Source organism: Balearica regulorum, chromosome 4 (genome assembly GCF_011004875.1).
Source record: "Balearica regulorum gibbericeps isolate bBalReg1 chromosome 4, bBalReg1.pri, whole genome shotgun sequence".
Lineage (NCBI taxonomy): Eukaryota > Metazoa > Chordata > Aves > Gruiformes > Gruidae > Balearica > Balearica regulorum.
Window position 1 is genome coordinate 46870388 of NC_046187.1, and position 23981 is coordinate 46894368.

The window sequence follows — 23981 nt, forward strand, 5'->3', positions numbered from 1 at the left end:
ACATTCTAACATCCTGTGCTCCTGTTGCTCCATGGAGCATAAATGTTGTCTGCCACTACAGGGGCAGCTTTGATTACAGAAAAGTAGCATCATGCAGCTGTGTGGCTGTGATATTGTCACATGAGGCAGGCAAGCACATTGTGCCATACTAAGGGAGTGGATAAAACCTTTTTAATTCAGATCAGTTTAGAGAGATGATAATTTAGAGAGATGATCCTGTGCGCTGTTCTGTGCTCAGTGGAAATACCCAGCCTTGTATACTGGTAAACATCTCTTCAGGTGTGCTTTTTTCCTTTTCTTTTTTCTTTTTTTTTTCCTTTTTCCCACTCAAAAATTAATTGTAGTGATGTGTGAAGTGACTTGATTCTATCCAGCAGAAGAGAGCTGGTAACAGCTGAACTCTACAATCTGAACTTAAAATGGTGACCACAATGTTGCTCTAGCACTTTTTTCCCCTTTTAATACCACTTTTGGAGCTTACTTTTAAAAGCAGTGGGTGTGGAAGCTATGGTAATTTTAGAGCACAGCTGTTTCTTCACTTAACAAATATCGATATTTATCTTGTGAAATTGACTGCTTAGCATAGGTGTGCAGGCAGAGTGCTTGATTCCAGTAAGAGATTCACAAATGTGTTCTCATACATCTGGGTGTGAAATTAGCTTGATCATCCTTCAAATTAGGCACCTGGATCCTGAGGCATCCTGATATTTTTAACATTTTTTCATTATTCTCTTCTCCTTCCCTCTCCATCCTTGCTTCCTAGGCTGAAATACCTCAACTGGTGAGTGAAATTTATCAGAAATTCTTTGTGGAAAGCAGAGAAATACCTGTGGAAAAATCCCTTTATAAAGAAATACAGCAAAGTCTTGTGGGAAATAAAGGCATTGAAGTATTCTACAGAATTCAGGCAGATGTTTATGAAACTCTAAAGGACAGATACTACCCCTCATTCATTGTCAGTGATTTATATGAGAGATCAGTCAAGAAGGAAGAAGAAAGAAGTTCCACTCAGCTAACTCTTGAGGACAAAGATGAAGTGGTGAGTCACATGGACAGTTTCTTTCACTATTATTGAACATGATCTGAAGACAATCTCGAGTGAAGCATATAGTAGCATCTTCGTCCTTGAGCTTTGGACTACTTTTTTTTTTTTCCCCTGATATATTTATAAATATTATCGCTCTTGTAGTTTCATCAGGTAAACCCGATATGTTTACAAGCCCTTTGAAACAAAATGTTACAAAAATCACTGACTACTTAAAGTTTAAATTGGTTAAAATAGCTATTTCAGATTCCCAAGCCTTCTGTATTCCATATCTTTTGTTATGCTCCTTAGTATCAGAGAATGCAAAACATACCTCATGCAAGCTGACCTGCTCTGCTTTTCAATGAAGGAAATCTCACTGAAACATCAGTAGGTTTCTGTCTAGACTTTGTCCCTGTCCCCTGTGAATTTCCTAGCTACTAAATAGGTATTAAAAGTTGCACAAAAGAAGAGAAAAAGTAATGAGAAAGATAATCTTAGCCTATTGATTTATTCAATAAATTAATAAAACCCCACTATATTGGAAGATAAAACTGATTAAAATAGCACTAGAACTGGAAATACTGAAACAGAGCATTCAAAATGTCATAAGCATTAACCCAACGGCAGCTCTCTTGGGGCAGGTTTTTTCAGTGGGTTCTCTAAATCGGTCATGTCGGAGGAACTTGTGTTACATTTATCTAAGAACATTTTGACAAGAGCATCTCTCAGACCAGTGAGCATCTTTCAGTCAGGCTGCAGCTTCAGATCACCATGAGTATCTTCATTTCACACGTGAACTTGCTCAGAACACAATGAAGTGTAATAGTTTGTCTAAAACTGGATCTAAATGGACAAATAAGCAGCAGAATCTTATCAGAGGTGCTGATCTACATTCTGCCATTTAGAAATATTTTTTCCAGAATCTAAGGCTTTTGTATTTACTGCTTAAATATGATTTTAATTTCTGTAGGTGAGCTATTATAGTCTTCGTAGTCTGCATATCAGCAAATCTGCAGAGATGAGCTATTATAAGTAAATTACTTCCAATATGAACTTTTAGAGCTTGCTGAATTTTTCATTCTTTGTTTCTCCCTGTATTCTTTTCCTTGATAAAAGATTCAGACATGTTTTCTACTTTTCTCACTGCTAACTCAGCTATGTGGTAGGTACTTCAAAGACTTTCTGTCCTTGTGTTTGCAACCATTGGGACTTTGAAAAAAGACTTACTGGTATTGTCTGGAACTTTCTGAGTATTAAACGTTGTGCTTTTTAAGCTTTTTATATATTTTATTCAGAGTCAAACAGAGATAACCATTTCTCTAAGAAAACTGACATAACATTTTAGGGCTAGCTGTCTTCTGTCAGATAACATTTATTATAGCTGCCAAAAAATTAGATTTTTGACAGCAGCATCATCTGCCCTTCCTCTGAGTCCTTGTATACGTATGTGTCAGATTTGAAGGCTGCGTATGCTGTGAAACCTTAAAGACTAATATATTGCCAAGTTTGCTTATATGGTTAAAGGTTTTTTTGCATTTTAAGCAACGAGTTAAGTATGAAGTCATGTATACTGTTAGAGCATGTCTCAAATAGAGCAATCTGAATGGCTCTGTGCTTTGCTTCAGTGTCTTTGAGGTGAAAATAAATTATAAGAAATTCTTTCTGGAGCTTCCAGTGGGCTTTCAGGTGTTGGTGAAAATGCACAGCTGGCTAATAGGTTGGTTTTTTTTTTCTCTTCCCATATATAGGAAACCATAGCTGAGAAATCTGACATTTCTAGGAGGATCCATATTGTTAGCAAATACTAATTGTTTTCGTTTTAATTTAGGTTTTGGAGATCTGTGTCCTCACTTCCTGGGGCATTGTGGGAGCTACCTACATTAACTTTCTATAAATTTCACTATTGTAGCTGGATAGGTAGAAAGCCATCTAGTGTCCTCATGGAGGGAGGACAAAAGGGTGAGCCCTGATTAAATTTGAGAAAAGCAAATCAGAAGATGGGAATCAGGGCAAGGCCAGACTGCTGGTTCTGCTGCACATGGAACGAGCTCTTTCTTCTTTCTTCTGATCCATTATCACTTTGCTCCTTGGACAAACCTCCTTTAAAAGGTCATGAGTAGACATAAAAATACAGAAGCAAGCAGTGCTTGCGTTAAGCACTTTGAAGAAAGAAGGTCTGGTGGTTGCATCAGTGCTGCATGTGTCAGATCGCTAAAATAAGCCCAAAGTCTGTGTTCTGCAGCACTCAAAGAAATGGAAGTCATTATCAGTTTAGCAATCAGGGGAAAATGTCACAATCCTTCGTGATCTCAGCTTTGAGTGTGTTGGTTGTTTATTTGCTAAATTTGATAATTTGAATACAGTTATCTTGTAATTCTAGCATTTTTGAGATAAACCTAGTCATTCAGCACAGTGATTTTTGCTATAAGCGTCTGAAATGTTAATGACAGAAATCATGTACCCTACATCTTATTTGTAGTTAATTGCAATCCTTTGATTACTAGAACCAAACTTCATATGAAAATTCTTTTAATTCTTCAGTGTTGAAAGTAGCATTTTTTGATTCATTTTGACTACTGTGCTTCCCAACAAGTATAAGTTTTTATTTTATGGTTCTGTTCAATAGCATTTTGAATAACACCCAGTGTTGTTTATTATTATTTGTATTATTATAGTGCCTGGAGATGACAACAAGCTTCCATGAGCTGAGCTCTGTACACATGCTTGGAGGCAGTCTCTGACCTGAGGAGTTTACAGACTACACAGAATAGACAGAGGAAAGGATGGGGCATAGAGCTAATGTTATTTACTCAGGCATATAGCAGGCAAATGCAGAGCTGGAAAAGGGCATGGGTTTCTTAGCCTGGAACTCTGACTTCTGTATTATGTTAGCCTCCCTTATAAGGATCACACTAAGGAGATTAATTATTGTTGCTACTGTATCTCTTCTCGGATGTTTTTTACTAAGATGTAAAATACTGCAGAATTTACAGTAGGATTGTCTCCTCAAAAACTCCCAGAATTTAGTAGAGTATGAGACTTCCTTCTGTTAGCTTTTTGTTAATTATATAAAGATATAGCTTACTTAGTGGAAATATAATTAAATAACACAGAACTCATGAGATTAGATTCATAGCTTCCTACAGATAAATTAAAATATATTCAGTCACAAGCAGACCTCAAAGATCTTTGAACGTGGCAACGGTAACACCACAGTGCTGCGTTTGCTGGATCTCAAGGTCTTCGTGCCTATTTGGGGAAGTACAGTAAAAAAGGGGAGGCTGAGGCAAATACCAAAAGATGTTAAACAGAATGTCACTGAAAGGTGTGAAGTCTTCTATTTTTTGGCATGCCTGTAGTACACAAGATGGAAAAAGCTATTGGTTTGTCTGAATGAATATAAGAAAATGATTTATGAGTTTAGGGTAATGCATAATTGCTTTTAACACATTTTTATTAACTCTTCTAAAAACAGCAGTAAAATCTGTTTATGGAGAGAAGGGACTTGGTTCTGCAGGCTGATAAATCTGTTTCGTGAAGGTTTGTGGGAGGCAGGACGGTTTGTTAAAACTGTGGATTTTTTTTGTTTTGTGTGTCCCTGTCCCCCATCTCATTATCTTTCAGCTCAGAGCTAAGTATTTGCTTTTCTCTCTGGCTCTGAGTATTGATCATGACTACTAAGCTGTTGTTGCTTTTAAAATAATCTTTGATTCTTCCTCTCATTTACACTAAAGCCTTAGTTTGAAGGTCATTTTACACAGTTGGCAAGAGTAGCCAAAGAGCTGTAGTATAAATGGTAATGAGGCTTTCTCTGTCGTGTTGGGTCTTTTTTAACAGACTTATGTTTCATGTTGGATCTGATGGTTGGAATATCTATTAGAATCTTTTATACCTACATTTTTGTCTGTGTCAAGAGTTGAGTGTTCTTATACATAAAATGCTTATGGAGAAAACAGTAACTGTCTCCTTTTTCATATTAACAGTGCAATTACTCCCATCCTCTATTCCTAGAGCCAAGGTTGTGAAGAAGCTACTGAAGAATGCAGCACAAGAATTAATGAACAGGCCAGTTATGCTGTAAATAAACTTCGCCAGCTAAATGACAAGCTTGAGTATAAGAAACAGGCTCTAAATTCCATATGTAATTCACCGAAACCCGACAAAAAGGTAAGTATCTTTAGTGTATTTGGTCTTTTTTTTTAATATATATTATGTGTGTGTTTGTGTAATACCAGTTGTCAAGCTCTTTTTGGACAGGTCCGATTGCTTTTTTTAATCAGCCCATTATAGAAAGTGAAATCAGAGCTTAGTTTTAATTGTTTGTTTCTTCAATTTTTTTAAAGCTGTTGTAACTAAAATTGCAAATATGATTTATGTTGCTTGCTTTGTCATAGGATGACAACCTCTCTCTCAGTGGTCTTACTGCTTTGTCAGTGGCAAATAGTATTTTTTCTTTACATCTGTACCCACCTATATCTGTGTAATTCTTTATGGCAGCTTGTTTCGTGTCCCTGCCGCATCTGCAGCAGTGCAGCGGAGGGATGTGCTAGTTAACTTCTGCTCCCTCTGCTGGCTTTGAAATATCACAGCACAGTTTCATAATCTCACAGTTGTGACTGGCTTGTTTAAATAAAGTGGGGGGGAAGAAACCCAAACCTATAAAAGTGACTGATTTCCTTTATAAGGAGCTAGGAGAAGTCTGCAGGGCACACTTTCATCAGACTAAAAATTCTGAGGGATATGAAAATTTGGCTGTCTGGGCTTGGATAAAAAAAATAATTTAAAAATCTCTTTTTCTCTTTGCAAAGTGCAACAGTTAAGCAATCTAAGAACATCTTCAGGCGGAAGCAAGTGATTTGCATTTGACTTAGGCCAACTCATTTGCATTGTTACTGAGGATGGTATTACAGGACTGTTGTTCAGATGCAGCTGGGCCAAGCTTTTCAGGTGTAATGAGGTTGGTTGCAAATAGTAGATGGTGGGTGAGATGAACAAGTAGCTAAGGTGTCTCCCTGAAATGGCCTCCTGCTAGGGATGGCAGAAATGGACCTGGGCAGTAGTCATTGCTCAGGATCTGAGTGGTTCTTACATTTGTTCCTTCACTCAGGGTGAGTGCTAAGATGCTGGTCTGAATAGAAGTTGACGCCCCGCTCATGCTCTGCTGCCCCAGCTCTGGGGATAGCTACCTCTAAGAGAAAGACGTGGACAGTAGTGTTTGAGGCCAGCTGGATGTGGCAGGGAAAAATTTGGTTCTTTGTCATATGAAGTAAAAAATGTTTCTGAAAATTCCCCAGTTTTGTGCCATGTGAAGGGGAATGTCATGCACATGTTGTATTAAATGTTTTAACCTCTAGCTGTTCCTGGATTGTTTTTTTCTCTTTTTGAAATGCCTTTGCTGTGAGACCCGTACAAAACCCGTATGTATATCTTTAAGTGGCTTCTAGCACTGTGAAACTCAGATGCCAGTCAGTCAAGGAAGCAAGCTGCTCGTTTGAGCTGCACATGGAATGCTGCTAGTTTTAAAAGAAAATACTCTGTAGGGAGAAGTCTTATTTCACTTCTTTCTGTGGAACATAAAGAGTAGCAAAGATGACATGAACAGATGACAGGCAGTCTCAGGCAATATCTCTGGCGTACAGGACGCACTGCTGTAGAAGATAGCTTGATCTTTGGAGGTCTGTGACTGTGGTGCCACCCTCGGTCAGTGTCTCGTGCCTGAAGCTCAGCAGCTGTCTCTCTTGGGTCTGTGAGGGCAGTCTGATGCCACCCTCTGCAACCATACTAAATGTGCAGGGACCACATTCTTTCTAGAGTTCAATCTTGTCATCCTCAGCAGCAAAGCAAAACCTTAAAATTCCCCACGCAGAGCACTTTCTAGTGCTTGCTAAGACTTATTTTCAAACAAAACTGGGTGACGCAATTGTTGAAATTAAATGGGACTTTACTGAACAGAAGAATGCCTCTGTCTCTACCAGGAATTATGTGGAAGTTGGAAGGATTTTATGTTAACTTGTTCAGATCTTTCATATTTCCAGTGTACATAAAACTCACTTTGAGAAATTCTAAGAGGTCCTCTTATAACCAACTAGGTTTTAAGTTAGAATTTGCGTCATGGCCAAAAAGAGAAGTACAAAACAAGTACTGAACAAAAGTGGGCGTGCTTGTGTATACGTGAGTTAGGTGATACCATTTGTTTCTGTAGCATTCTAGGTTGTTTTTTTTTTTCTTTGATATGAAAAGTACTGTATAACTAAAACTTTATATAGTTGCATTCACATGGATGTATCACTTGTCTGTTCCCTTTGCATTCTTGAGAAGTAATAGCTATGTTCTTTCTATACCTAAGCTCTTGGAGAGGCAGGGATTGTGCCCTTTCTAAAGTAGTGAGGTTTTCCCTGTATTTTTTTTTCCTTCTAAAATATTCTTTGTCTTTGAAAATATATACATCTTTGAAATAGAATAATAAAATGGATCTAGTGTTGCTATAGTCTCAGTATTTGTTTTATAAGCATAGCAGCTATTTACTTATGATGAAACCTTACCAGTTCTTCTGTATTTATTGATTGTTCCTGAATGCCACTTACACGAGTCCATGTAAGGTGACTGCAGAGCAATCTGTATGTCAATAGTAAATAAATTAAAATACTAAATTATCCTGAAGGTTAGGTATATGCTAGAAGGTTGTTATGTAGCTGTTGCGTAGATATTTCACATCTTACATGAGACAAAAATTCTGAAGAAGAATTACTGTAGCTCTGTAGAATGTACCACTTGTGGTACAAGTCATACAACCAAAACTCATAAATTTGACTGTGTGGTATATCATTTTAAAAAAAATTTTAAAAATGACAGTTTCTTTTGCTGTGTTTCTAATGTCACATCTTCTGTATACTTCCACCTTTTCTTGTTAGACTGTCTCCTGGTAGTATGTATGGTTACTTATTTTTTTTTGCTGATGTGATGAGATACACTATTTCTCCTTTATGAGATTACAATAGTGAGCTATGTTTTGATGAGAACATCTTTTTAAATGTGCTTTCCACAATTATAAATCCTTTCCTTTCCAAAATTAAAATAAGTGGTATTTTCTTGAGTGATTGTTAACATAGCTAAGTTCCTAGAAATGAAATCTATTCCCAGGTTCTTCAGTTGCATCGTGTATATCTGAAAACGGTAAGGAGTAATGCATGTTTCTTCAGTAATGCATGTTTCAGTAATTGCAACTTCAAGTTTGTGTAAAACATATAGTGTAATACCTAATTCTATCTGAAGTGCGTTTTATGCTGATAGTGTGATAATAGTGTGTTCTTCTAACTTGTTTTTTATTTTAGTATCAGGGTTGACCTTTAAGACTACTGCGTATTCTACAAGTTTATTAGAGGCATTATAGATTCTCTCACTTATGATTTTTTTTTAATCATGTGAATTGTTCTTTCTTTCCCTGCTTTTGTACCTTTTCTGCTTTCTGAGTAGTGTCCGTAAAGACTCAACTAGGCATGTTGCACAAGGTTTTTCTTACTGATTGTAATCAATAAACTTTCCTCTGCAGATTGTTTCTAAGCTGAAGGATGAAATTACTCTGATGGAGAGAGAGCACAATGACCTTCAGCTTCACATTGCAAGAACAGACTGGTGGTGTGAGAATCTTGGCATGTGGAAAGCCTTCATTGTCTCAGGCGAGGTACGAGGGTTTTTATGGCTTTTTATCTTCTGAGTCAGTTCAAACTTGCATGAAGAGAAGAATAAAAACCCGTATATACTTTCCTTATACCTTCATGTACACTGTGTTTACTTCGTATTTACTTGGGGGGGGGGGGAACAACTCTAACCTCTTCTGAACTCCTCCTTTGTTTCCCAGTGACTCCTATGATGCATATACAAAATTTCTAGCCCTCAGACACTGTTGTAATGGACTTATAAAAATACCTGTATGTATGTGAACTGGTTTTGGCATTGGGTAATTTGCTATGTTAGGGGCATTGTGTTTCATGAGAACTGTGTCTTGTTATATTACCATTCTATCACACTTAGGTGCAGTTGCGTCTCTGCTACGTTTAACAGATGCTGTACTTACACTTTTTGTGTTTTGTAATATTGTATTTAATGGTAGTACAATTTCAAGGGAGTAGAATACCCAGAAAGTGCTTTAAATCTGTGAGGTGAAGGAGAAGTTAAATTTTTCTTTTTTCTTTTTTTGTCTTGTTCTGCTTTTCTGTTTGGGTGTAGCTGGACAATTGTAGAATCAATGTAAAAAAAATTGTAATAGAAACAAAAAGTATTACCATCTCATGGCTTTCTATTAACACTTGCCATGAAAGGAGCCCAATAAATGCTTGTTATGTAGTAACTGTAGGCTCACACTGTGCATAAGCAATCTTCCTGACAGTATCACTTCAGAGAATTAAAGATTAATTGGATCTCTGCTGGCTTGCCTTCGTGTGCTACTAAGAAAATGTTCCTTAAATAAGTATAAGTACTTTCCTGGATGTAATTTTTCTTGGAAGAAAAAATTATGTGCTCTTGAGTTTATTTGGTTGTGCCCTGAGCTCTTGCAAAATATCGATAGGTCTGTCAACAGTTAAACTCATTGTCCATAAAAGAAGAAATAAATCCAACAGGTTAAAACCTCCAGGTGCCATTTTAAAAACCAAATTCTCAATGTGTAAACATCCAGGTTTGTTTTTGTTTTAATGCTGTTTGCAGGTGACACAGTTGAGAACAGTGAAACTCTTAAGTTGTCTTTAAGAGTTCTCTGTAGCTTTTGAAGTCTGGTTTTAACTAGCAATACCGTGTGCAGCAAAACTGCAGAATGGCAGCTTTCTGGTAAGGGGCACCATACAGAACTACCCAGTGTCTCCCTTATTACCAGATGAGAAGGTGGTTCAGCTCAATAAGAGGGAGGCTTCTAATTACTTGCTGCCTTAACTATAACTTATAAGTAGTACTGGATTAGATAATTAAATGCAGGCTTGCATTAATTGTGCTGTTTGCAGCTCTCTGCTTCAAAGGGTAGGCTGGAGAAAACATTAATGTTGTAGTTATCCGTGTTAATTAATTGCTCAGGAATGTTCTGGCTGCAGTTGATGATTTCAGGGGGTGACATTGTCTTCCTATCTGCAAAATATGCTGTTGCTAATCCTAGCATATAACTGTGATTTTAGAAAGAGAAAAACTTTGTAGCCCTATGTTTTTTGCAGAAAAGCTTAGTAAGAGTAAATTTTGCTATAGAATTTGAGCTGAAAGGGTAATAGCTTGTTATCAACCTTTTAAACTGATTTACTAAGCCAGTTGATAGATAATGGATAAACCTGCTGGTGTCTTTTGGTAACTGATATTTCTTATAAAACTGTCTTTTGGAGACTCAGCATTTTGGCTGGTTGGTAGAGGTTGAAAAAAAGACAGTAGGAACATGCAGAATGAGGGGACCCATGATAACACCTTGTCTAATTCTGTGAGTCACTTCCCCATGACAAGTATATTCCCCCCATACCAGCAGGTATAAAACTTAGAGCTGCGTAACCTAACCTGCTCTACTTGCTTTAATGGTTTTGGCCTTGCGTCATTTCATATTGTAGCAGATGTTCTGTCTCCTCTGTCTGAAGAAGGAAGACTGTTTCAGAGCATAACATCTTTTTAAAAATCTATTACTTTCACAAGGAGTGGAGTTTGTAGATTTGAATAACATTAAAAAAATAGCTTGTCTTGCTCATTTAAATATCTTGGAATTTAGGATGTTTATGCTCAGTGGAAGTTAAGAAAATTACCTTCCTGTGAATTGAGGAAAACAATGGTGTGTCCGATACGCCTTCTGCATGGTCTTGCTATGTTTAAAAGGGACTTTAAAGGGACTTTTTTTTTAAACAGCAGTCTGGTTAGCCCCTATTTCACTGCTGCACAGCTTGGGTGGGCTGTTTCAGAGAGCTGCTCTGACTCAAGGTGGTTTCTGGTGAGTCATACAGTTCTTCATTGGCTTAATGACTGGGCTAATTTTTGTTAACGTTTAATCACTCCTGGCGGATGTCTGGACCAGCCCCTAGTGCTTCCAACAGGTGATTCAATGACTTTCCTTGGCAGCTTGTTACTTTACTGAACTATTATTACAGTTTTTCCTAATGTTAAGTTTACATTTTACCTACTGCAGCTAATAGCTCCTCCTGGGAAGTATTTAATAATATTTGTTTCTCATTTGTTTTTGCAATATTTCATTGAATGTTTCTTACTGTTACCATGCCACACACCCTGGTGAGAGGCGCTCACCTCTGGCATGTGCCTTGTAAGTTTTATTAATGGTTGTAGGTGTGTCAACATCCTTGTTCATATCTCTGTGTACTTTGGGACTTTGTGCCTCACAGGGAGAAGGTAGAAATTTTTACCTTTTGTGGACTAGGTATCTATGGCATGCTAGTAGACAGTAAATTCTGAAACAATTAATCTTTACGTTGTCTTGAGGATATGGAGTTCCTGCCAATGCTAAAAAAAAAACCCAAACAACCCAATAGCCTGAAGCCACTTTGGGTACTTGAGGGCTGATTCTGTCCTTGCCAGGTAAGTAGCAGTGAATAACCTGAAAGACTCATGTGTAAGCTAAGGAAAGGGGCTGAGAAAGGGCTGAGGAGGAGACTTGTGGAAATGCCGCTCCAGGGGCTAATTCTGAGAGCCTTTGCCAGTGCTGTGAAACTATCAGGGCGGAGACTATCACCGACCTTTGGACTTGGAGCACAAATGTTAAGTTTATGCTCATGAAGAATCAGAGCTGGAAGAGGGTTAGCGTGGTTCTCAAAGAACTGGATGATTTTTAGGAGAGTAATAGAAAGTACGGTGAAATCTCACAGCATGGCATGCAAGGTTTGGCATTTAGCAGGAACTCTGGGCTTTGGCTCCAACCTGTTGGAGCACCTTTTGGCTGGAAGCAGTAGGTACACTGGTGGCTTGTCAGATGTGCAGTTCGTCTTAAGTGGGCTGCAGATGTGAAAAAGGCAAATGTGGCCCTGAATGAGGAGAGGAGTTTCTGTTTGAAATGAAGTGTTACCTAATTGTGGCCTTCCAGTACGTGAAGGAGGCCTACAGGAAAAATGGGGAGGGACTGTTTATGAGGGAGTGTAGTGACAGGACAAGGGGTAATGGCTTTAAACTAAAAGAGGGTAGATTTAGATTAGATGTTAGAAGAAATTCTTTCCTGTGAGGGTGGGGAGGCACTGGCACAGGTTGCCCAGAGAGGTTGTCGAGGCCCCATCCCTGGACGTGTTCAAGGCCAGGCTGGATGGGGCTTTGGGCAACCTGGTCTAGTGGAGGGTGTCCCTGGCCATGGCAGGGGGCTTGGAACTAGATGATCTTTGAGGTCCCTTCCAACCCTAGCCATTCTATGAGTCTATGGTTACAGTCGCTGTGCAGGTGCTGGGCCATTGTGTTTGAGAAGGATGGAACTGAACGGATTAAATGAGGAACTTCTCTCATGAGAAGCGATTGTGAAAGCACTTTCATTTGCTTAGCTTAGCAAAAGGGAAACTCAGAGGAATAAGACTGTCTACAAAAACACATCAATAAGGGTAAATATAATGGAGGGGTGAAGAGGTGTTGGAACAAATGGGAAATGAGTTTGGAAATTGAAAGGAAACTTCCAGTTACCAGGGTGAGTGTCTAGACCAGACTTCTAGTTTAACAGGGATGGAAAAAAAAATTTGTTTCACAAGTTTGAATTCATTCATGGTAGCAGTTGTATGAGATGGTACCTGTTACAGCAAAGGATGCGATCTTCTCATTTAGAAGACACCCTAAGATCCCATTTTTCTGTGTGTTTTCCAGTTGACTCATTAATTTCGAAAAACAAATGCACAAGCACTTAAGTTGGTCAAAATTTTTGCTTTCTTAAGAAGATCCTGAAGACTTTCAGGTATTTTTATGAGGGTATTTGAAGGAAGTTGTGATGCATCTCCATATAGTAATTAGAATTCAAACGATTTTGCCCATGGATCCTAACTTGAAAGCAGGAGGAGTACTAAGTCCTCCCTTTTGAAATTGTCCTTCCAGAGGGATGACTCTCTCCTGACAATTACAGTTCAGATGACCCTACACACATGCAAATCCCTGCCCTGGGGACAAATGTGTACTGGAGAATGATAGGCATGACTCAAATCAGCATTTTCAGCACTGATCTTCTGGTTTTCAAAAGCTGCTGCCGGGAGGTGTTTGTGAGTTGTCTACAAACAAATCCAATCTAGCTCAGGGGTAGACAGGGCAGGGACTGTCCCAGGAGCTCCCAGTCCTTCTGTGCCAGCTCCCTCTGACCTATATTTTGGAGGCTATTCAAGCATCTCTTTCTGCAGTAGTCTGGCAAGAGCAAGCCGGTTCCCCAAATAGCTGTGCTGGGAACCAGGCACATTTTCAGACGTTCAAGCTGGTGCTTTGTGTTCTGTCCAGGTGCTGCTGCAGCTTTTTTGTGCAGAGAGATGTGAAACCTAGGCCTCGAATCGGGTTTCCCAGTGGTCCATGTGCAGCTTTAGGAGTAGTGCATCACAGGGAATATTCTCCATGAACAGCTCTGAACAGCCATAAAATATGAAGATATGTTTTAGCTGCATGTCTTTTACAGTGGTGATGTAGCTGCTTGTCAAATTATCTGTCGCTAGCATTAAGTGTTGTCAGACCTTTTCAGGCTTCTCAGAAAATGTGTCACAATTATATGAATTTTAAAGTTTATTCTTACTCTAATTGGATTAGTTAAATATTCTTTAAAAAAAAAACCCAAAAGCTTAAAAATTATTACTCTCCTCAAAAAGATTGTGTGAGAGTGGTATTTTATAATTACCTTTCTGTTATTTGCATGTATATTAAGAAAAGCATTTGAGAGTTTGGCTTGGCCAAAAAAAGTTGTATATTTCATGCATTTCCCTTATTTGCCTTTCATAATCTATTTAACTGTCTCCTAAAAATAAGTAAACAAAAATGTATTACCATTAGGACATAAGGGTGAAATTCTGGATGGTTCATCAAATTAAGAAATAATATGGTGCTGCTGTTGTCTCAAGAAAAATCATTTAACTTCTTTGCTGTAGTTGTCCCATTTGCACAATGTGGTTAATCACTGCTCCTTCCTCTGGGTGTCGTACAGCTCGATTCATAAGTATTTTTGTCAAGTTGTGAGCCCTTTGGAAAGAAACACCCGGATACCACGTGTTCTATGCATGCAGAATAGCTCAAGTGAGCAGGGAAGTCACCCTGAGACAGCACCAGTTGCTGCAGGGCCCAGCTGCAGAGCCGCTGTGTCTGGCATGTGGGGGAGCCTTGGCATGAGCACTGGGAAAGAAGGGTGGGAATGATGGGAAAACAGTCGGGAAAATGCAGATGGGAGAGATGGAGTATTGGTAAGCTATCAGAAAGCCTTGTGGTAGGTACCTTAAAAACTGAAATAATACACGCAACTCTTTGAAGACGACATTTCAGGGAGATTTGATTGCTGATGGACAGCATTGCAAAGCTGTATGTGAAGTATAATAGTGGCTAGCTGGAGGACTGATTCAGGACTGGCATAGCGTTTTGGGTAAAGTTTAGTCCATTTCAGGGGATTGCTCCATGTGTAGCCTTCAAACTGCAAGAGAAGCAGTGATGGGGCAGTGATGACAACTGAATTTGCAAGCCAGTCATCTTGCAGCCCAGATGTTCCACTCTTTGTTTTCAAGGTAGTATACCTTATGTGTTGGTTTCCTTCCCGCAAGGTTTTAGAAGAGAATGGAGAACAAGTGCCCTGTTACTCTGTCATGGTGAGTTTACAAGAAGTTGGTGGAGCTGAAACTAAGAACTGGACTGTTCCCAGGAAGCTCAGTGAGTTTCAGAACCTACACCGGAAACTCAGTGAGGTATGAATCCCAGTTAGGGGAGGGAGAGGATGCAAATTGCTAAAATTCGTCGGAATGATGCTTGGAGGGCGGAAAACCAGATAAAAAAATGTAATATTGCCAGTTTTTATGCCAGCCTTTTGGCTTTTAGCCTTTTAGAGCTAGTTTTTTATCTGCATATTTTCCGTTCTGAACCATCTGTGTTTTTCTGCACATATATGTTAAGTGAGCTCTCCTTTCTCCTGCACAGTGTTTTCCATCATTAAAGAAAGTTCAGTTGCCTTCCCTCAGCAAGCTGCCCTTCAAATCTGTAGACCAGAAATTCATGGAGAAATCCAAGAACCAGCTTAATAACTTTCTGCAGGTAAGAAAACAAAGACAAAACCAACAGATGTCTAAGCAGGAGAACTGAATCATGCCTCTGGAGTGGATGTTGCCTCTCTATTGACTAAAGAGAGAGCCTAGAACAAGTAGGTCAGATGTAAAGTCTGACGCTATAAATGTCAAAGTTGTCTAAAATGCCTGAAGTTGAGATGAGTTTGGCTGACAGTAACCATTCCTGTAGTGGTAAGTTAATTTAAACTTTGATTAATTAAGAAATAGTAAATAATGAATCCTGTAATTGCCACTTTTAACTAAAACACTCCACAACAAATCTCTTATAAATTAGAACATTTTTTTTATTTAAAAAGAATGAAAGTTGTAAGATTAAAAACTTCAATCTTACTAGTTCTAATCCGTTAGAAATAGCTTCTTCAGGTGTCTTTGAAGTATCTTTGTGAGGCATGGATTTTTTTCTCGCTCTACTTCTGAGCCATGTCTTAATCAGTCTTATTGGATGGCCTGGCACATCTTGTTCTTAACAAGAAATATTTAATTAACGTGTTGTTTCTGTCATTAATTTTCTTTCATAGAAATTGCTCTCTGATGAAAGACTCTGCCAGAGTGAAGCACTTTATGCCTTCTTGAGCCCTTCCCCAGAGCACCTCAAAGTTATTGATGTGCAAGGAAAGAAGTCATCTTTTTCGCTCTCCTCGTTTCTAGAACGACTTCCTGGTGATTTGTTTTCTCATCAGGAGGTAAGTGGTAGAAAAGTAATCTTCCCAAATTTAATTACTTATCCAAAGTAAACAGGGAGAGCCATTAATATAATCCATTTGAATGGCAGGTAATATTGGAATGCATATCCAAAGGTCATTTTTTAATTTACCGTAAGTGAACAAAGAGTCAAAAAAATATATATAGGCATATGTGTAACCTAACCCAAATAAACAGATTGCAGTCCATGTGGGATTGTTTATTTTTTATAGCAGAATTTTCCACTTTTGTGCTCTTGACATGCATATGTCAGAGGGGTTTTGAGAGGTTAAAATAATTCTCTGTTAGGAAGCTTCTCTTGGCAGGGAACAGCTGTGTGTCCTTAATAATTTCTGGACAACTTCTGAAGCAAAGCTAGTTTTGACAAAGAATTTTGGCAAATGGTACAGGCTCACTGAGGGAATTTGCAAATAGAGGCAGGAGCCCATGTGGGCAAACCAGTTGGACAATTTGATACTAAGCCATAAAAACCCCATTGTCTTTCAAAATGCAATGAAGAATAGTGACTAAAATAGCTCGCTCGTTGACTAAAATGACCACAATTCCATGGCGCTCTATTCTGGGTGGTTCATGTTGTAGATATGCAGCCTCCAAGGAGCTGTTTCTATTCCCCTTTTCACTTATATGTTATATGCAATAACTCTTTCCTTACATGCTGTAGTTGTCTACAGTGGATGGACCTTCTGCAGGATAAATAGAGTTTGGGGAACTTGTCCAGTTCTAGCCTGTTAATAGGCAAAAAAAGGTGGTCTTGTATCTCTCGGGTATAAGAAAATTCTATGCAATTTCATTTTTCAAAATTGCACTCTATTTGCACCTAGATGCTGAATGCCTATGTCTTGTTTCAGAGTAATAAATATAAAGAAAAATTGAGAAACTAATTTTACACTTTGATAGAAGTACTGCAGTTCTAAAAAAACCAAAAGTGTGTTCACTGAAATGACTGTTAGGTAGAGGTAGCATAAAAGCATAGAAGCATGAAGCTATTTGTATTTCACTATTTAATTGAAAAACATCCTCAAGAAAAAAGCCAGACTGCACGTATATTGTATTACGTGTAGGAGGAGATAGTTAGGAAATACAGGAGAAGGAAAGGGAGTTTGTAATGAGAGTGTGTGAGAGAGGAGAGAGAACAAAGAAATGAAGCAACTGATTCGGAAAAACTGACGTAGAGCAAAAAATGCCCAGAGAATGTGGCAACAGAGGAGTTGGAACATAACTTCTTACTCAGTTTAAATTTAATACTATTTCTTACTTGCCAGACTAGGAGCTTAATTTTGGCTGGACTGTATTATGCCAGGCACTGTCCAAATGCAAAGACCATCCCACTGCACATCCACCTTCCCTCTCCTCTCCTTCCCTAAGCTTAAATATGAGACAACAGGATACAGATAGAGGGAGTATAGGAAACTGTTAGACTCTGAATCAGTATGGCAAACATTTGTCCTAGTTTAAAAATAATGATAAAATTAAGTGGAGGGAGGGGAATTGTGAAGTGGTCTGGAATCAGCTCTAATTTTTCTTGGACACCCCTGTTTCTCAGTGTGAGCTTTAGATCAGCTCAGTCTTGTCCAGTGATACCATTTTGAATAATTTACTAAAGCAGTTAAACTGGGGTTAAATCATTTGGTACAAAGTCATTAATGAAGTTAGTTGTGTTAAACCACACATGACAAAGCTGTTACAGTTGTGTTCTCTTTGTAATTAAGAATTCCTGGTTTAGTTTGTATTTTGGGCTTTGTAGAAGAGAATGCTCTCATACAGCTCTCTGACTTTTACATTTTGTCTCACATTTTTCAAATATGTGTTAGAGCGACAATATTACCTCTTGAGTGTTGTTTTCAGGATTAGATATTGCAGCAATTTCAGGTCTTTTATATATATAGCTCCTTGGACAGGGCTAGCTTTAGAGTGTGTTTCTTAGCTCTCAAGAACAAAACCAAATTAGAGGGAAAAAATGCAGTTGATATCTTCTAGAAGAAGGGCTTTTAGGTTTATGAAGGGTTAATGGATAGAAAATGCACTGTGGTATAAGAATTTACACCTCTTATTGCATTTTTCTAAATGATAGGAGAGTCTCTGAGCAGCAGAAAAACAAAGCAGAGACCTGGGGGAGGTGATCAGGTTTACCCTCCTGCTCCAAGCACACTCAACTGTACTGGCAAAATTCTTGGCACATGTTTGTGTAACATATTTTTAAACCTCTGATAACTGGTGTTCTCTAGCCAAGCAAGGCAGCTTATCCCAGTTCTCATCTCTCTTCATGGTTAGAAACCTTTTTTTTTTCTTCACTGTCTAATCTAAATCTCCCAATCTTTAGCCAGCTAGCTCTTGTCCTGTGTGCAGCAAACACAGAACACTTTAGGTTAGGATCATCTCAGTTATCAGGAGTTACTACTTTCCTTTTATCTTTTATTCTTTTATTTCTTAGACTGAGCAGCCCCAATTTCACCTAGTTTTTGCTGGGTTATGTTTTATTTAGTTCCTATGGTTTTGCTCTGGACTTAGCCGATTATTTTTCTTGGAAATGTGGTGACTAAAATGTGAAACACAATGCTCAAAAATAATTTTTATGTCTATGTGTGTATGTATGTCATACCATGATGTTTAAGCTTAAACATCATGGTATTACACTTGCCTTTTCCAGAGCAGTATGGCGCTGGGATCTTTTTCTGTAGTCTTATCAATGTCAATTGTTTCGTTTTCCTGCATTAACACGGTGAGTTATTGCTGCTTTGCATCTGTCTTTATCAAACTGCACCCTGTGGGCTCAGCTACCAATTCAGTAAGCTCACCTGCAAATTCAGTAAGCTTATTTGCTGTTCTGTTGCCCAAGTGCTTAATGAAAATATGGAATGATGTCTGCTATGAAAAATTAAATAAAACATAATTTCTTGAATAATTAAAATAACAAGGGGCCAAGAAGCCTGTTGACCAGAGGAAGATAGTGAGCAGGACTGGAGTTTGCTCCACATTGTCTCCCTGGAGAAAACTCTGTTCATCATCAGTGAGTTTGTGTGCATGTGTGGTAAGATGGGTAATGATTTGTGGTTTCTTTGTGTGGCATTTCTTGTCAGTGTGGTGTGGCCTTTTGTTCCTTGCCCTCAGTCACAGCTTGGCCTAACGTTAGCAGAAAGCTTTAAAAGCTTGGGACTCCTCAAGCCATAGAAGTCTATAAACAGGGGAGTCCTCGTGGACATTTACAGTGCACTTCATTGACAGTGCTGTGGGTTTTTTTCTTTTTCTGGTTATGCAGAGAGAAGCAGCATCTCCAGCAGTGCTAGAGAAAATGCCAAATGTGACACAGGAAGTGAAGGGTCCAGGATATATTGGAATACGCAACACTGGAGTTGTTACAGACTACTCTGCAGTGCCATGCCTGGAGAAGGTTCAGAGACTGGAAATGTACCTGAAGTCAATGATGGGCTTTAGATGGGATTTGAAGGGTGTGAGGAAGGAGTAAGACAAACTGATGTACAGCTGAGACAGGATAGGATACTCTCAGTATAGCAGGGTTCAAATGACAGGCAAGGGATGACTGAAAAATTGTGATGATAAGAATAAGGCCAAGAAATACACCAAAATAATGCAAGAAAAATAGAGCCATGAAGCAGGTTTTCCAGACTAGATGATGGCAGGGAGCAGTATTAGATGATGGAATGATAAGGAAGAAAGGAAGGCAGAGATGACAGATTTCTTTGAAAACCAGGGCTGAAGAAAGTTTGTCAGCACACCATGCAGACCAGTCCTGAACCAGAGACTGGGGCACTGCACCAGCCTCAGTGGGGGTCGGGTCTACCTCCCTATGGCTTTGCTCCAAGCATAGGTGGGCAGGGGAAGATCTAGCAAAGCAAAGGGATGTGCTGGCTGCCGTGAGTAATGGTAGGTGGTGTACTCCTGATGCTGAAGCAGATCTTCATAACACTGAGAAACCACCTGCTGTCTGCTCTGCATTCTTGAATAAATGCACTGCCTAAACCGAGGTGGCTGAATCCATGCTTCTCCTGTGAGTCTGTTCTGAGTAACTCAACTGCCTTTGATACCCTGAGCTTAGGTATCCTCAGGCTCAGGTCACTAAATATCACCATATTATGTTTCTGCCTGGGACTGGTACTTGCTAATGGTGCTTGTCTTTGCAGTGGCCAGTTCCTCTTCCACTGCCAGGTTTGGTTCCCTGCTTGCTGCAAGGACAACTTGCTGGTGCCTGATCCCACTGAGTGGCTTCAGCTGTGCAAGGTGCTGCCTGCTCTCCAGAGGAGCCAGCTACCTGCTGCTCTTTGGGCAATAACCAGATTCTCCCCCTTTCTTCCTATTTGCTTGCCTTGCAAAAACTCCAGCTGGCTAGCTCCCCATCCTGGACGTCCTTCATGGGTTTTGTGTCAGAGGGGGCTTTGCAATCACAAACACCTGAGTGGATCTCCTCTTGACAGCTCTCACCTGCTTCTTAGCAGTACATGGTTCCCACATCACCTACTTTCTCTTAACCAGCTAGTGTCAGCAAGACAGTATAGGCAGTGGACCCTGCAAATCTGAGCAGGTTCACCCAACATGGGGGTGCTCACTGGGGCAAGGCTGCAGGCAGAAGACCTAGCAGTGGTGACGACTCCAGCAGTGCAGAGTGTCCTCATCACTCTTGACCGACCGGTGGGAAGTGCAACCCCTTTTCAAACTCCCTGGTGAGGTTCCTGTTTGCCAGAATCTGCCAGCGGCAGAGTTGGCGGCAATAATGCCCTTTCTTAGGAGAGCTGGCTGTGCTTCTTCCCCAGAGTGTGGCCAAAACCAAATCCATTTGGGAAGAAGGATGGGGATCTGCAGTGCATCCCCATATTGTGTCTCTCTTCCTAGGAAGAAACGGAAGAGGATAGTGACCTGTCGGACTACGGAGAGGAGATCGATGGGAAAAGGGACTCTCTTGCTGAGCCATGTTTCATGCTGATTGGAGAGATTTTTGAGCTGCGAGGAAGTAAGTTGTAAACCTGCTTATTTGCTAGTGGAATCTGTTGGCCAAGAAATCTGGCGCACTTTGTAATTTGGATTTTTCTGCTGTTTCAATAAGTGGAAATGTTCTTGCAATCTATGTAGCCAGTTTGGGAACAGAGCTGATCTCCAGTAGTTCATAACTTTGGTGCTTTCATTCAAAAGTGAAATTCCAATATAACTTGACAGTAAAAATGTAACTGGTAGGGGAGAGCATTTGCATTCAATATTAAGTTTTTCATTAAAAAAAAAAATCTGGAAAAGACAGAAAAGTACAAAAGTATGTTTTCTGCATATTAGAATGTATAAATTATAAGGAAGGAAAGATGGCTTTATTACAGAACATGTCACTGACAAAGCAACATAATTTTAATGTTCATTTTAAGTATACTATGTATGCATTTTAGTTCTACAATTTTTACAGTGGAAAAGATGCTAGAATTGTGGCATCTTTCAGTACCAGATTTTTTGTCCTCCTTTATGTAACTGAATGACAGTAATAAAGAAAACTACTTCTGTTTCTGTTTGAATGTACAGCCACACTTGAGGCTCTATAAAATTATTTACGGAGTAACTATTACAAAATGCAGCACCTTCCAAAAATGGCAGATGTACCTTCCAAATATAGACTTTCTTGTGCTGATGGTGAACAGCATGAAAGAAAGATTAACCAGTAATTACTAGGAAGCACTCACATTTTTTTCCTTTATTTGTAATGAAAAGCTAACTGCTTGGTTTATGTGAGTGAAAATGTTTTCAGCATTCTAATGATGCTGCTGTGTGTACAACATTATACAAGTAGATATGAAAAGGGTGTGAATTTTGAGGGATTTTCCTTTTTCTAGTAGAAAAAAGGGTTTGGATAGTTGTATGGCTCAATAAACTTGAAATATTCTTAAACATAAAAGTTTACGGTATAAGGTACAAATGCATATTACAGATATGTTCATGTAATCTGCAAGACTTAAAAACTGTGTAGCAAACAGTACAGGGAAAGCAGTCAAGAAAAACGAGACCCATGTACAACTAGTGAAACCTCATAAAGGATTGTAACAGATGAGTTTACTGTAGAGGTGAGGTTTTGTTTTTTGGAGGTGGGAAGAGGCGAGGGGGAAGGCTTTGGACATGGTCTTGGGTTCCCTAATGTTACTCACTTCTTGATCTTTATTTTCTGTCATTTTTCATTCTTCTAGTGTTCAAGTGGGTCAGAAAAACATTAATTGCACTAGTACAAGTCACTTTTGGAAGAACTATCAACAAGTAAGTAGCTGTTACTTTAACTGAACCTGCATCATTGTTCCAGGAAAAAAAACCTGAGAGCAGAATTGTTAAAAAAAAATAAATCTGGACATTATGTTGTATATGATAATCTGCATTTGTTTGCCACAGCTCAATTTACAAATATGTTATGTTGATTAGAGAAAGCAGATATTTTTTTTCCCCTACACAGGGTTTTGCTTTTAGAAAAACAGTATTTCATGGGATTTCAGCTCTGAATGGCTTTTATTAGTTTGTGCTTTATCTTAGTCCCATAAAGATTTTTGCCAGATCTGAAACCAGGTTTCTGTTTTAAGTAATTTCTTTCAAATCACATATTTCTCTGAAGTGACTGAAATAATGTTTATACGTGATGAGAACCATCAATTTATAACATGAAACCTGTACACCTGCAACAGTGATGTGTGTTCATTTTTCTGTATCATTTGAAGACATGTCTGCCAAGTGAGGCCTTGGCGAGGCTATAAAGTAAGTGTGTGTGTCTATACACACCTTTCATGTGGAAAGCTATATTATTGGTCAGAAAAAATTTGGAAAATAATTCCTTTTCTTGTTAGATACAAAGGCCTAGAGTACAACTTGATTCCATAGAGCAGGTGATTGATACAAACACATTTCCCATGATTCCTTCAATCAGTACTGACGCCCTTACGCATGATGGATTTTCTTGTGAAAGTCTGTGAATCTGTGATTTCTGTAGTACATTCACATGGGCAAAGGGCCACTGGGAATCTGATGAAATGCATTGTTTTGCTTTGGTGTAGCAGTGGGGCTGTTATTCAGGTTAAGTGTCACAGCCCAGAAATCTACCAGCAGAACAGGCGGTTCCTTCATCCAGTCAGTGACTAAAATTTGCACGTGCTGGCATGGCTTTTAAAACCTCTCACGTATGTTATGTAGCAGTAAATTGGAGAAGTGATGGGAAGTCATGCAGTTGACTCCCTCTGAACTGATGGTCTCTGACAGTATCCATTCACTGAGTTATCAGTTGATCGGTTCATTTCTCCACACACTGCTGATAACTAGCATGAAAGACACATGAGAGAGGACAGAGAGAGAGAGTGTGTGTGAGCACAGCATGCATGCAAAGTTGCTATATGTCTGTTTTTATCCCACCAGACACATCTGTGCATGCAACTCGTTTGGAGTTTGCTACAATTATTTAGCTGGTTTTTATGTCTTTACCCAGTGGAGCCTTTGTATTGCCCATCCTTGAAATATATACACATTTCAGTGTAGTACTTGTAAGTTGTAATACGTGTTTGTGGATGACATTGAAATGTAGCCTTCTCCATATCTCAGTCAGGTATCTGGAGTGATCTAGATCCTAGAGCACCCGGAGCTGAATACAGCTTGCTGTGTTGCTGGTGAAATCAGCTCTGATAAATTGGGATAATTACATGAAAATGAGCATCGCTTCCACTACTTTCAGGAGTACAAATAATAAATCTGCATAAAATGTGAAAGACCAACTTTGATGTGCTCCCTTCTACACTTCTTTACAGGCAAATCCGTGACACTGTACACTGGATGTTCAGTGAACCAATGCTTGTTTACTATATTGGTGTGTTTCGAGATGCTTTTTGGCCAAATGGAAAGTTAGCGCCACCACCGAGAGCCAAGAGTGATGAACAAAAGCAAGAGACAAAACAGAGAGCACAGCAAAAACTACTAGAAAACATTCCAGGTGAGATCACTTCCATTCTGCTTAATCACGGATTTAATAACTAGTAAGGAAACTGGTTAATCAAATACTGTTCTGCTGCATT

General features: G+C 39.1%; 1 protein-coding gene across 1 annotated transcript in view; it reads left to right on the forward strand.

Moving 5' to 3' along the window:
* The window catches only part of SNX25 (sorting nexin 25), an 87139-nt gene that overhangs the window by 60550 nt on the left and 2608 nt on the right, over positions 1–23981 (forward strand). The window contains exons 9-17 of the mRNA XM_075751979.1: positions 764–1039; positions 5039–5194; positions 8577–8708; positions 14740–14880; positions 15110–15223; positions 15774–15938; positions 20803–20920; positions 22128–22194; positions 23718–23899. Coding sequence (XP_075608094.1) covers positions 764–1039; positions 5039–5194; positions 8577–8708; positions 14740–14880; positions 15110–15223; positions 15774–15938; positions 20803–20920; positions 22128–22194; positions 23718–23899 — 1351 coding nt within the window. The remainder of the gene's footprint in view (positions 1–763; positions 1040–5038; positions 5195–8576; positions 8709–14739; positions 14881–15109; positions 15224–15773; positions 15939–20802; positions 20921–22127; positions 22195–23717; positions 23900–23981) is intronic.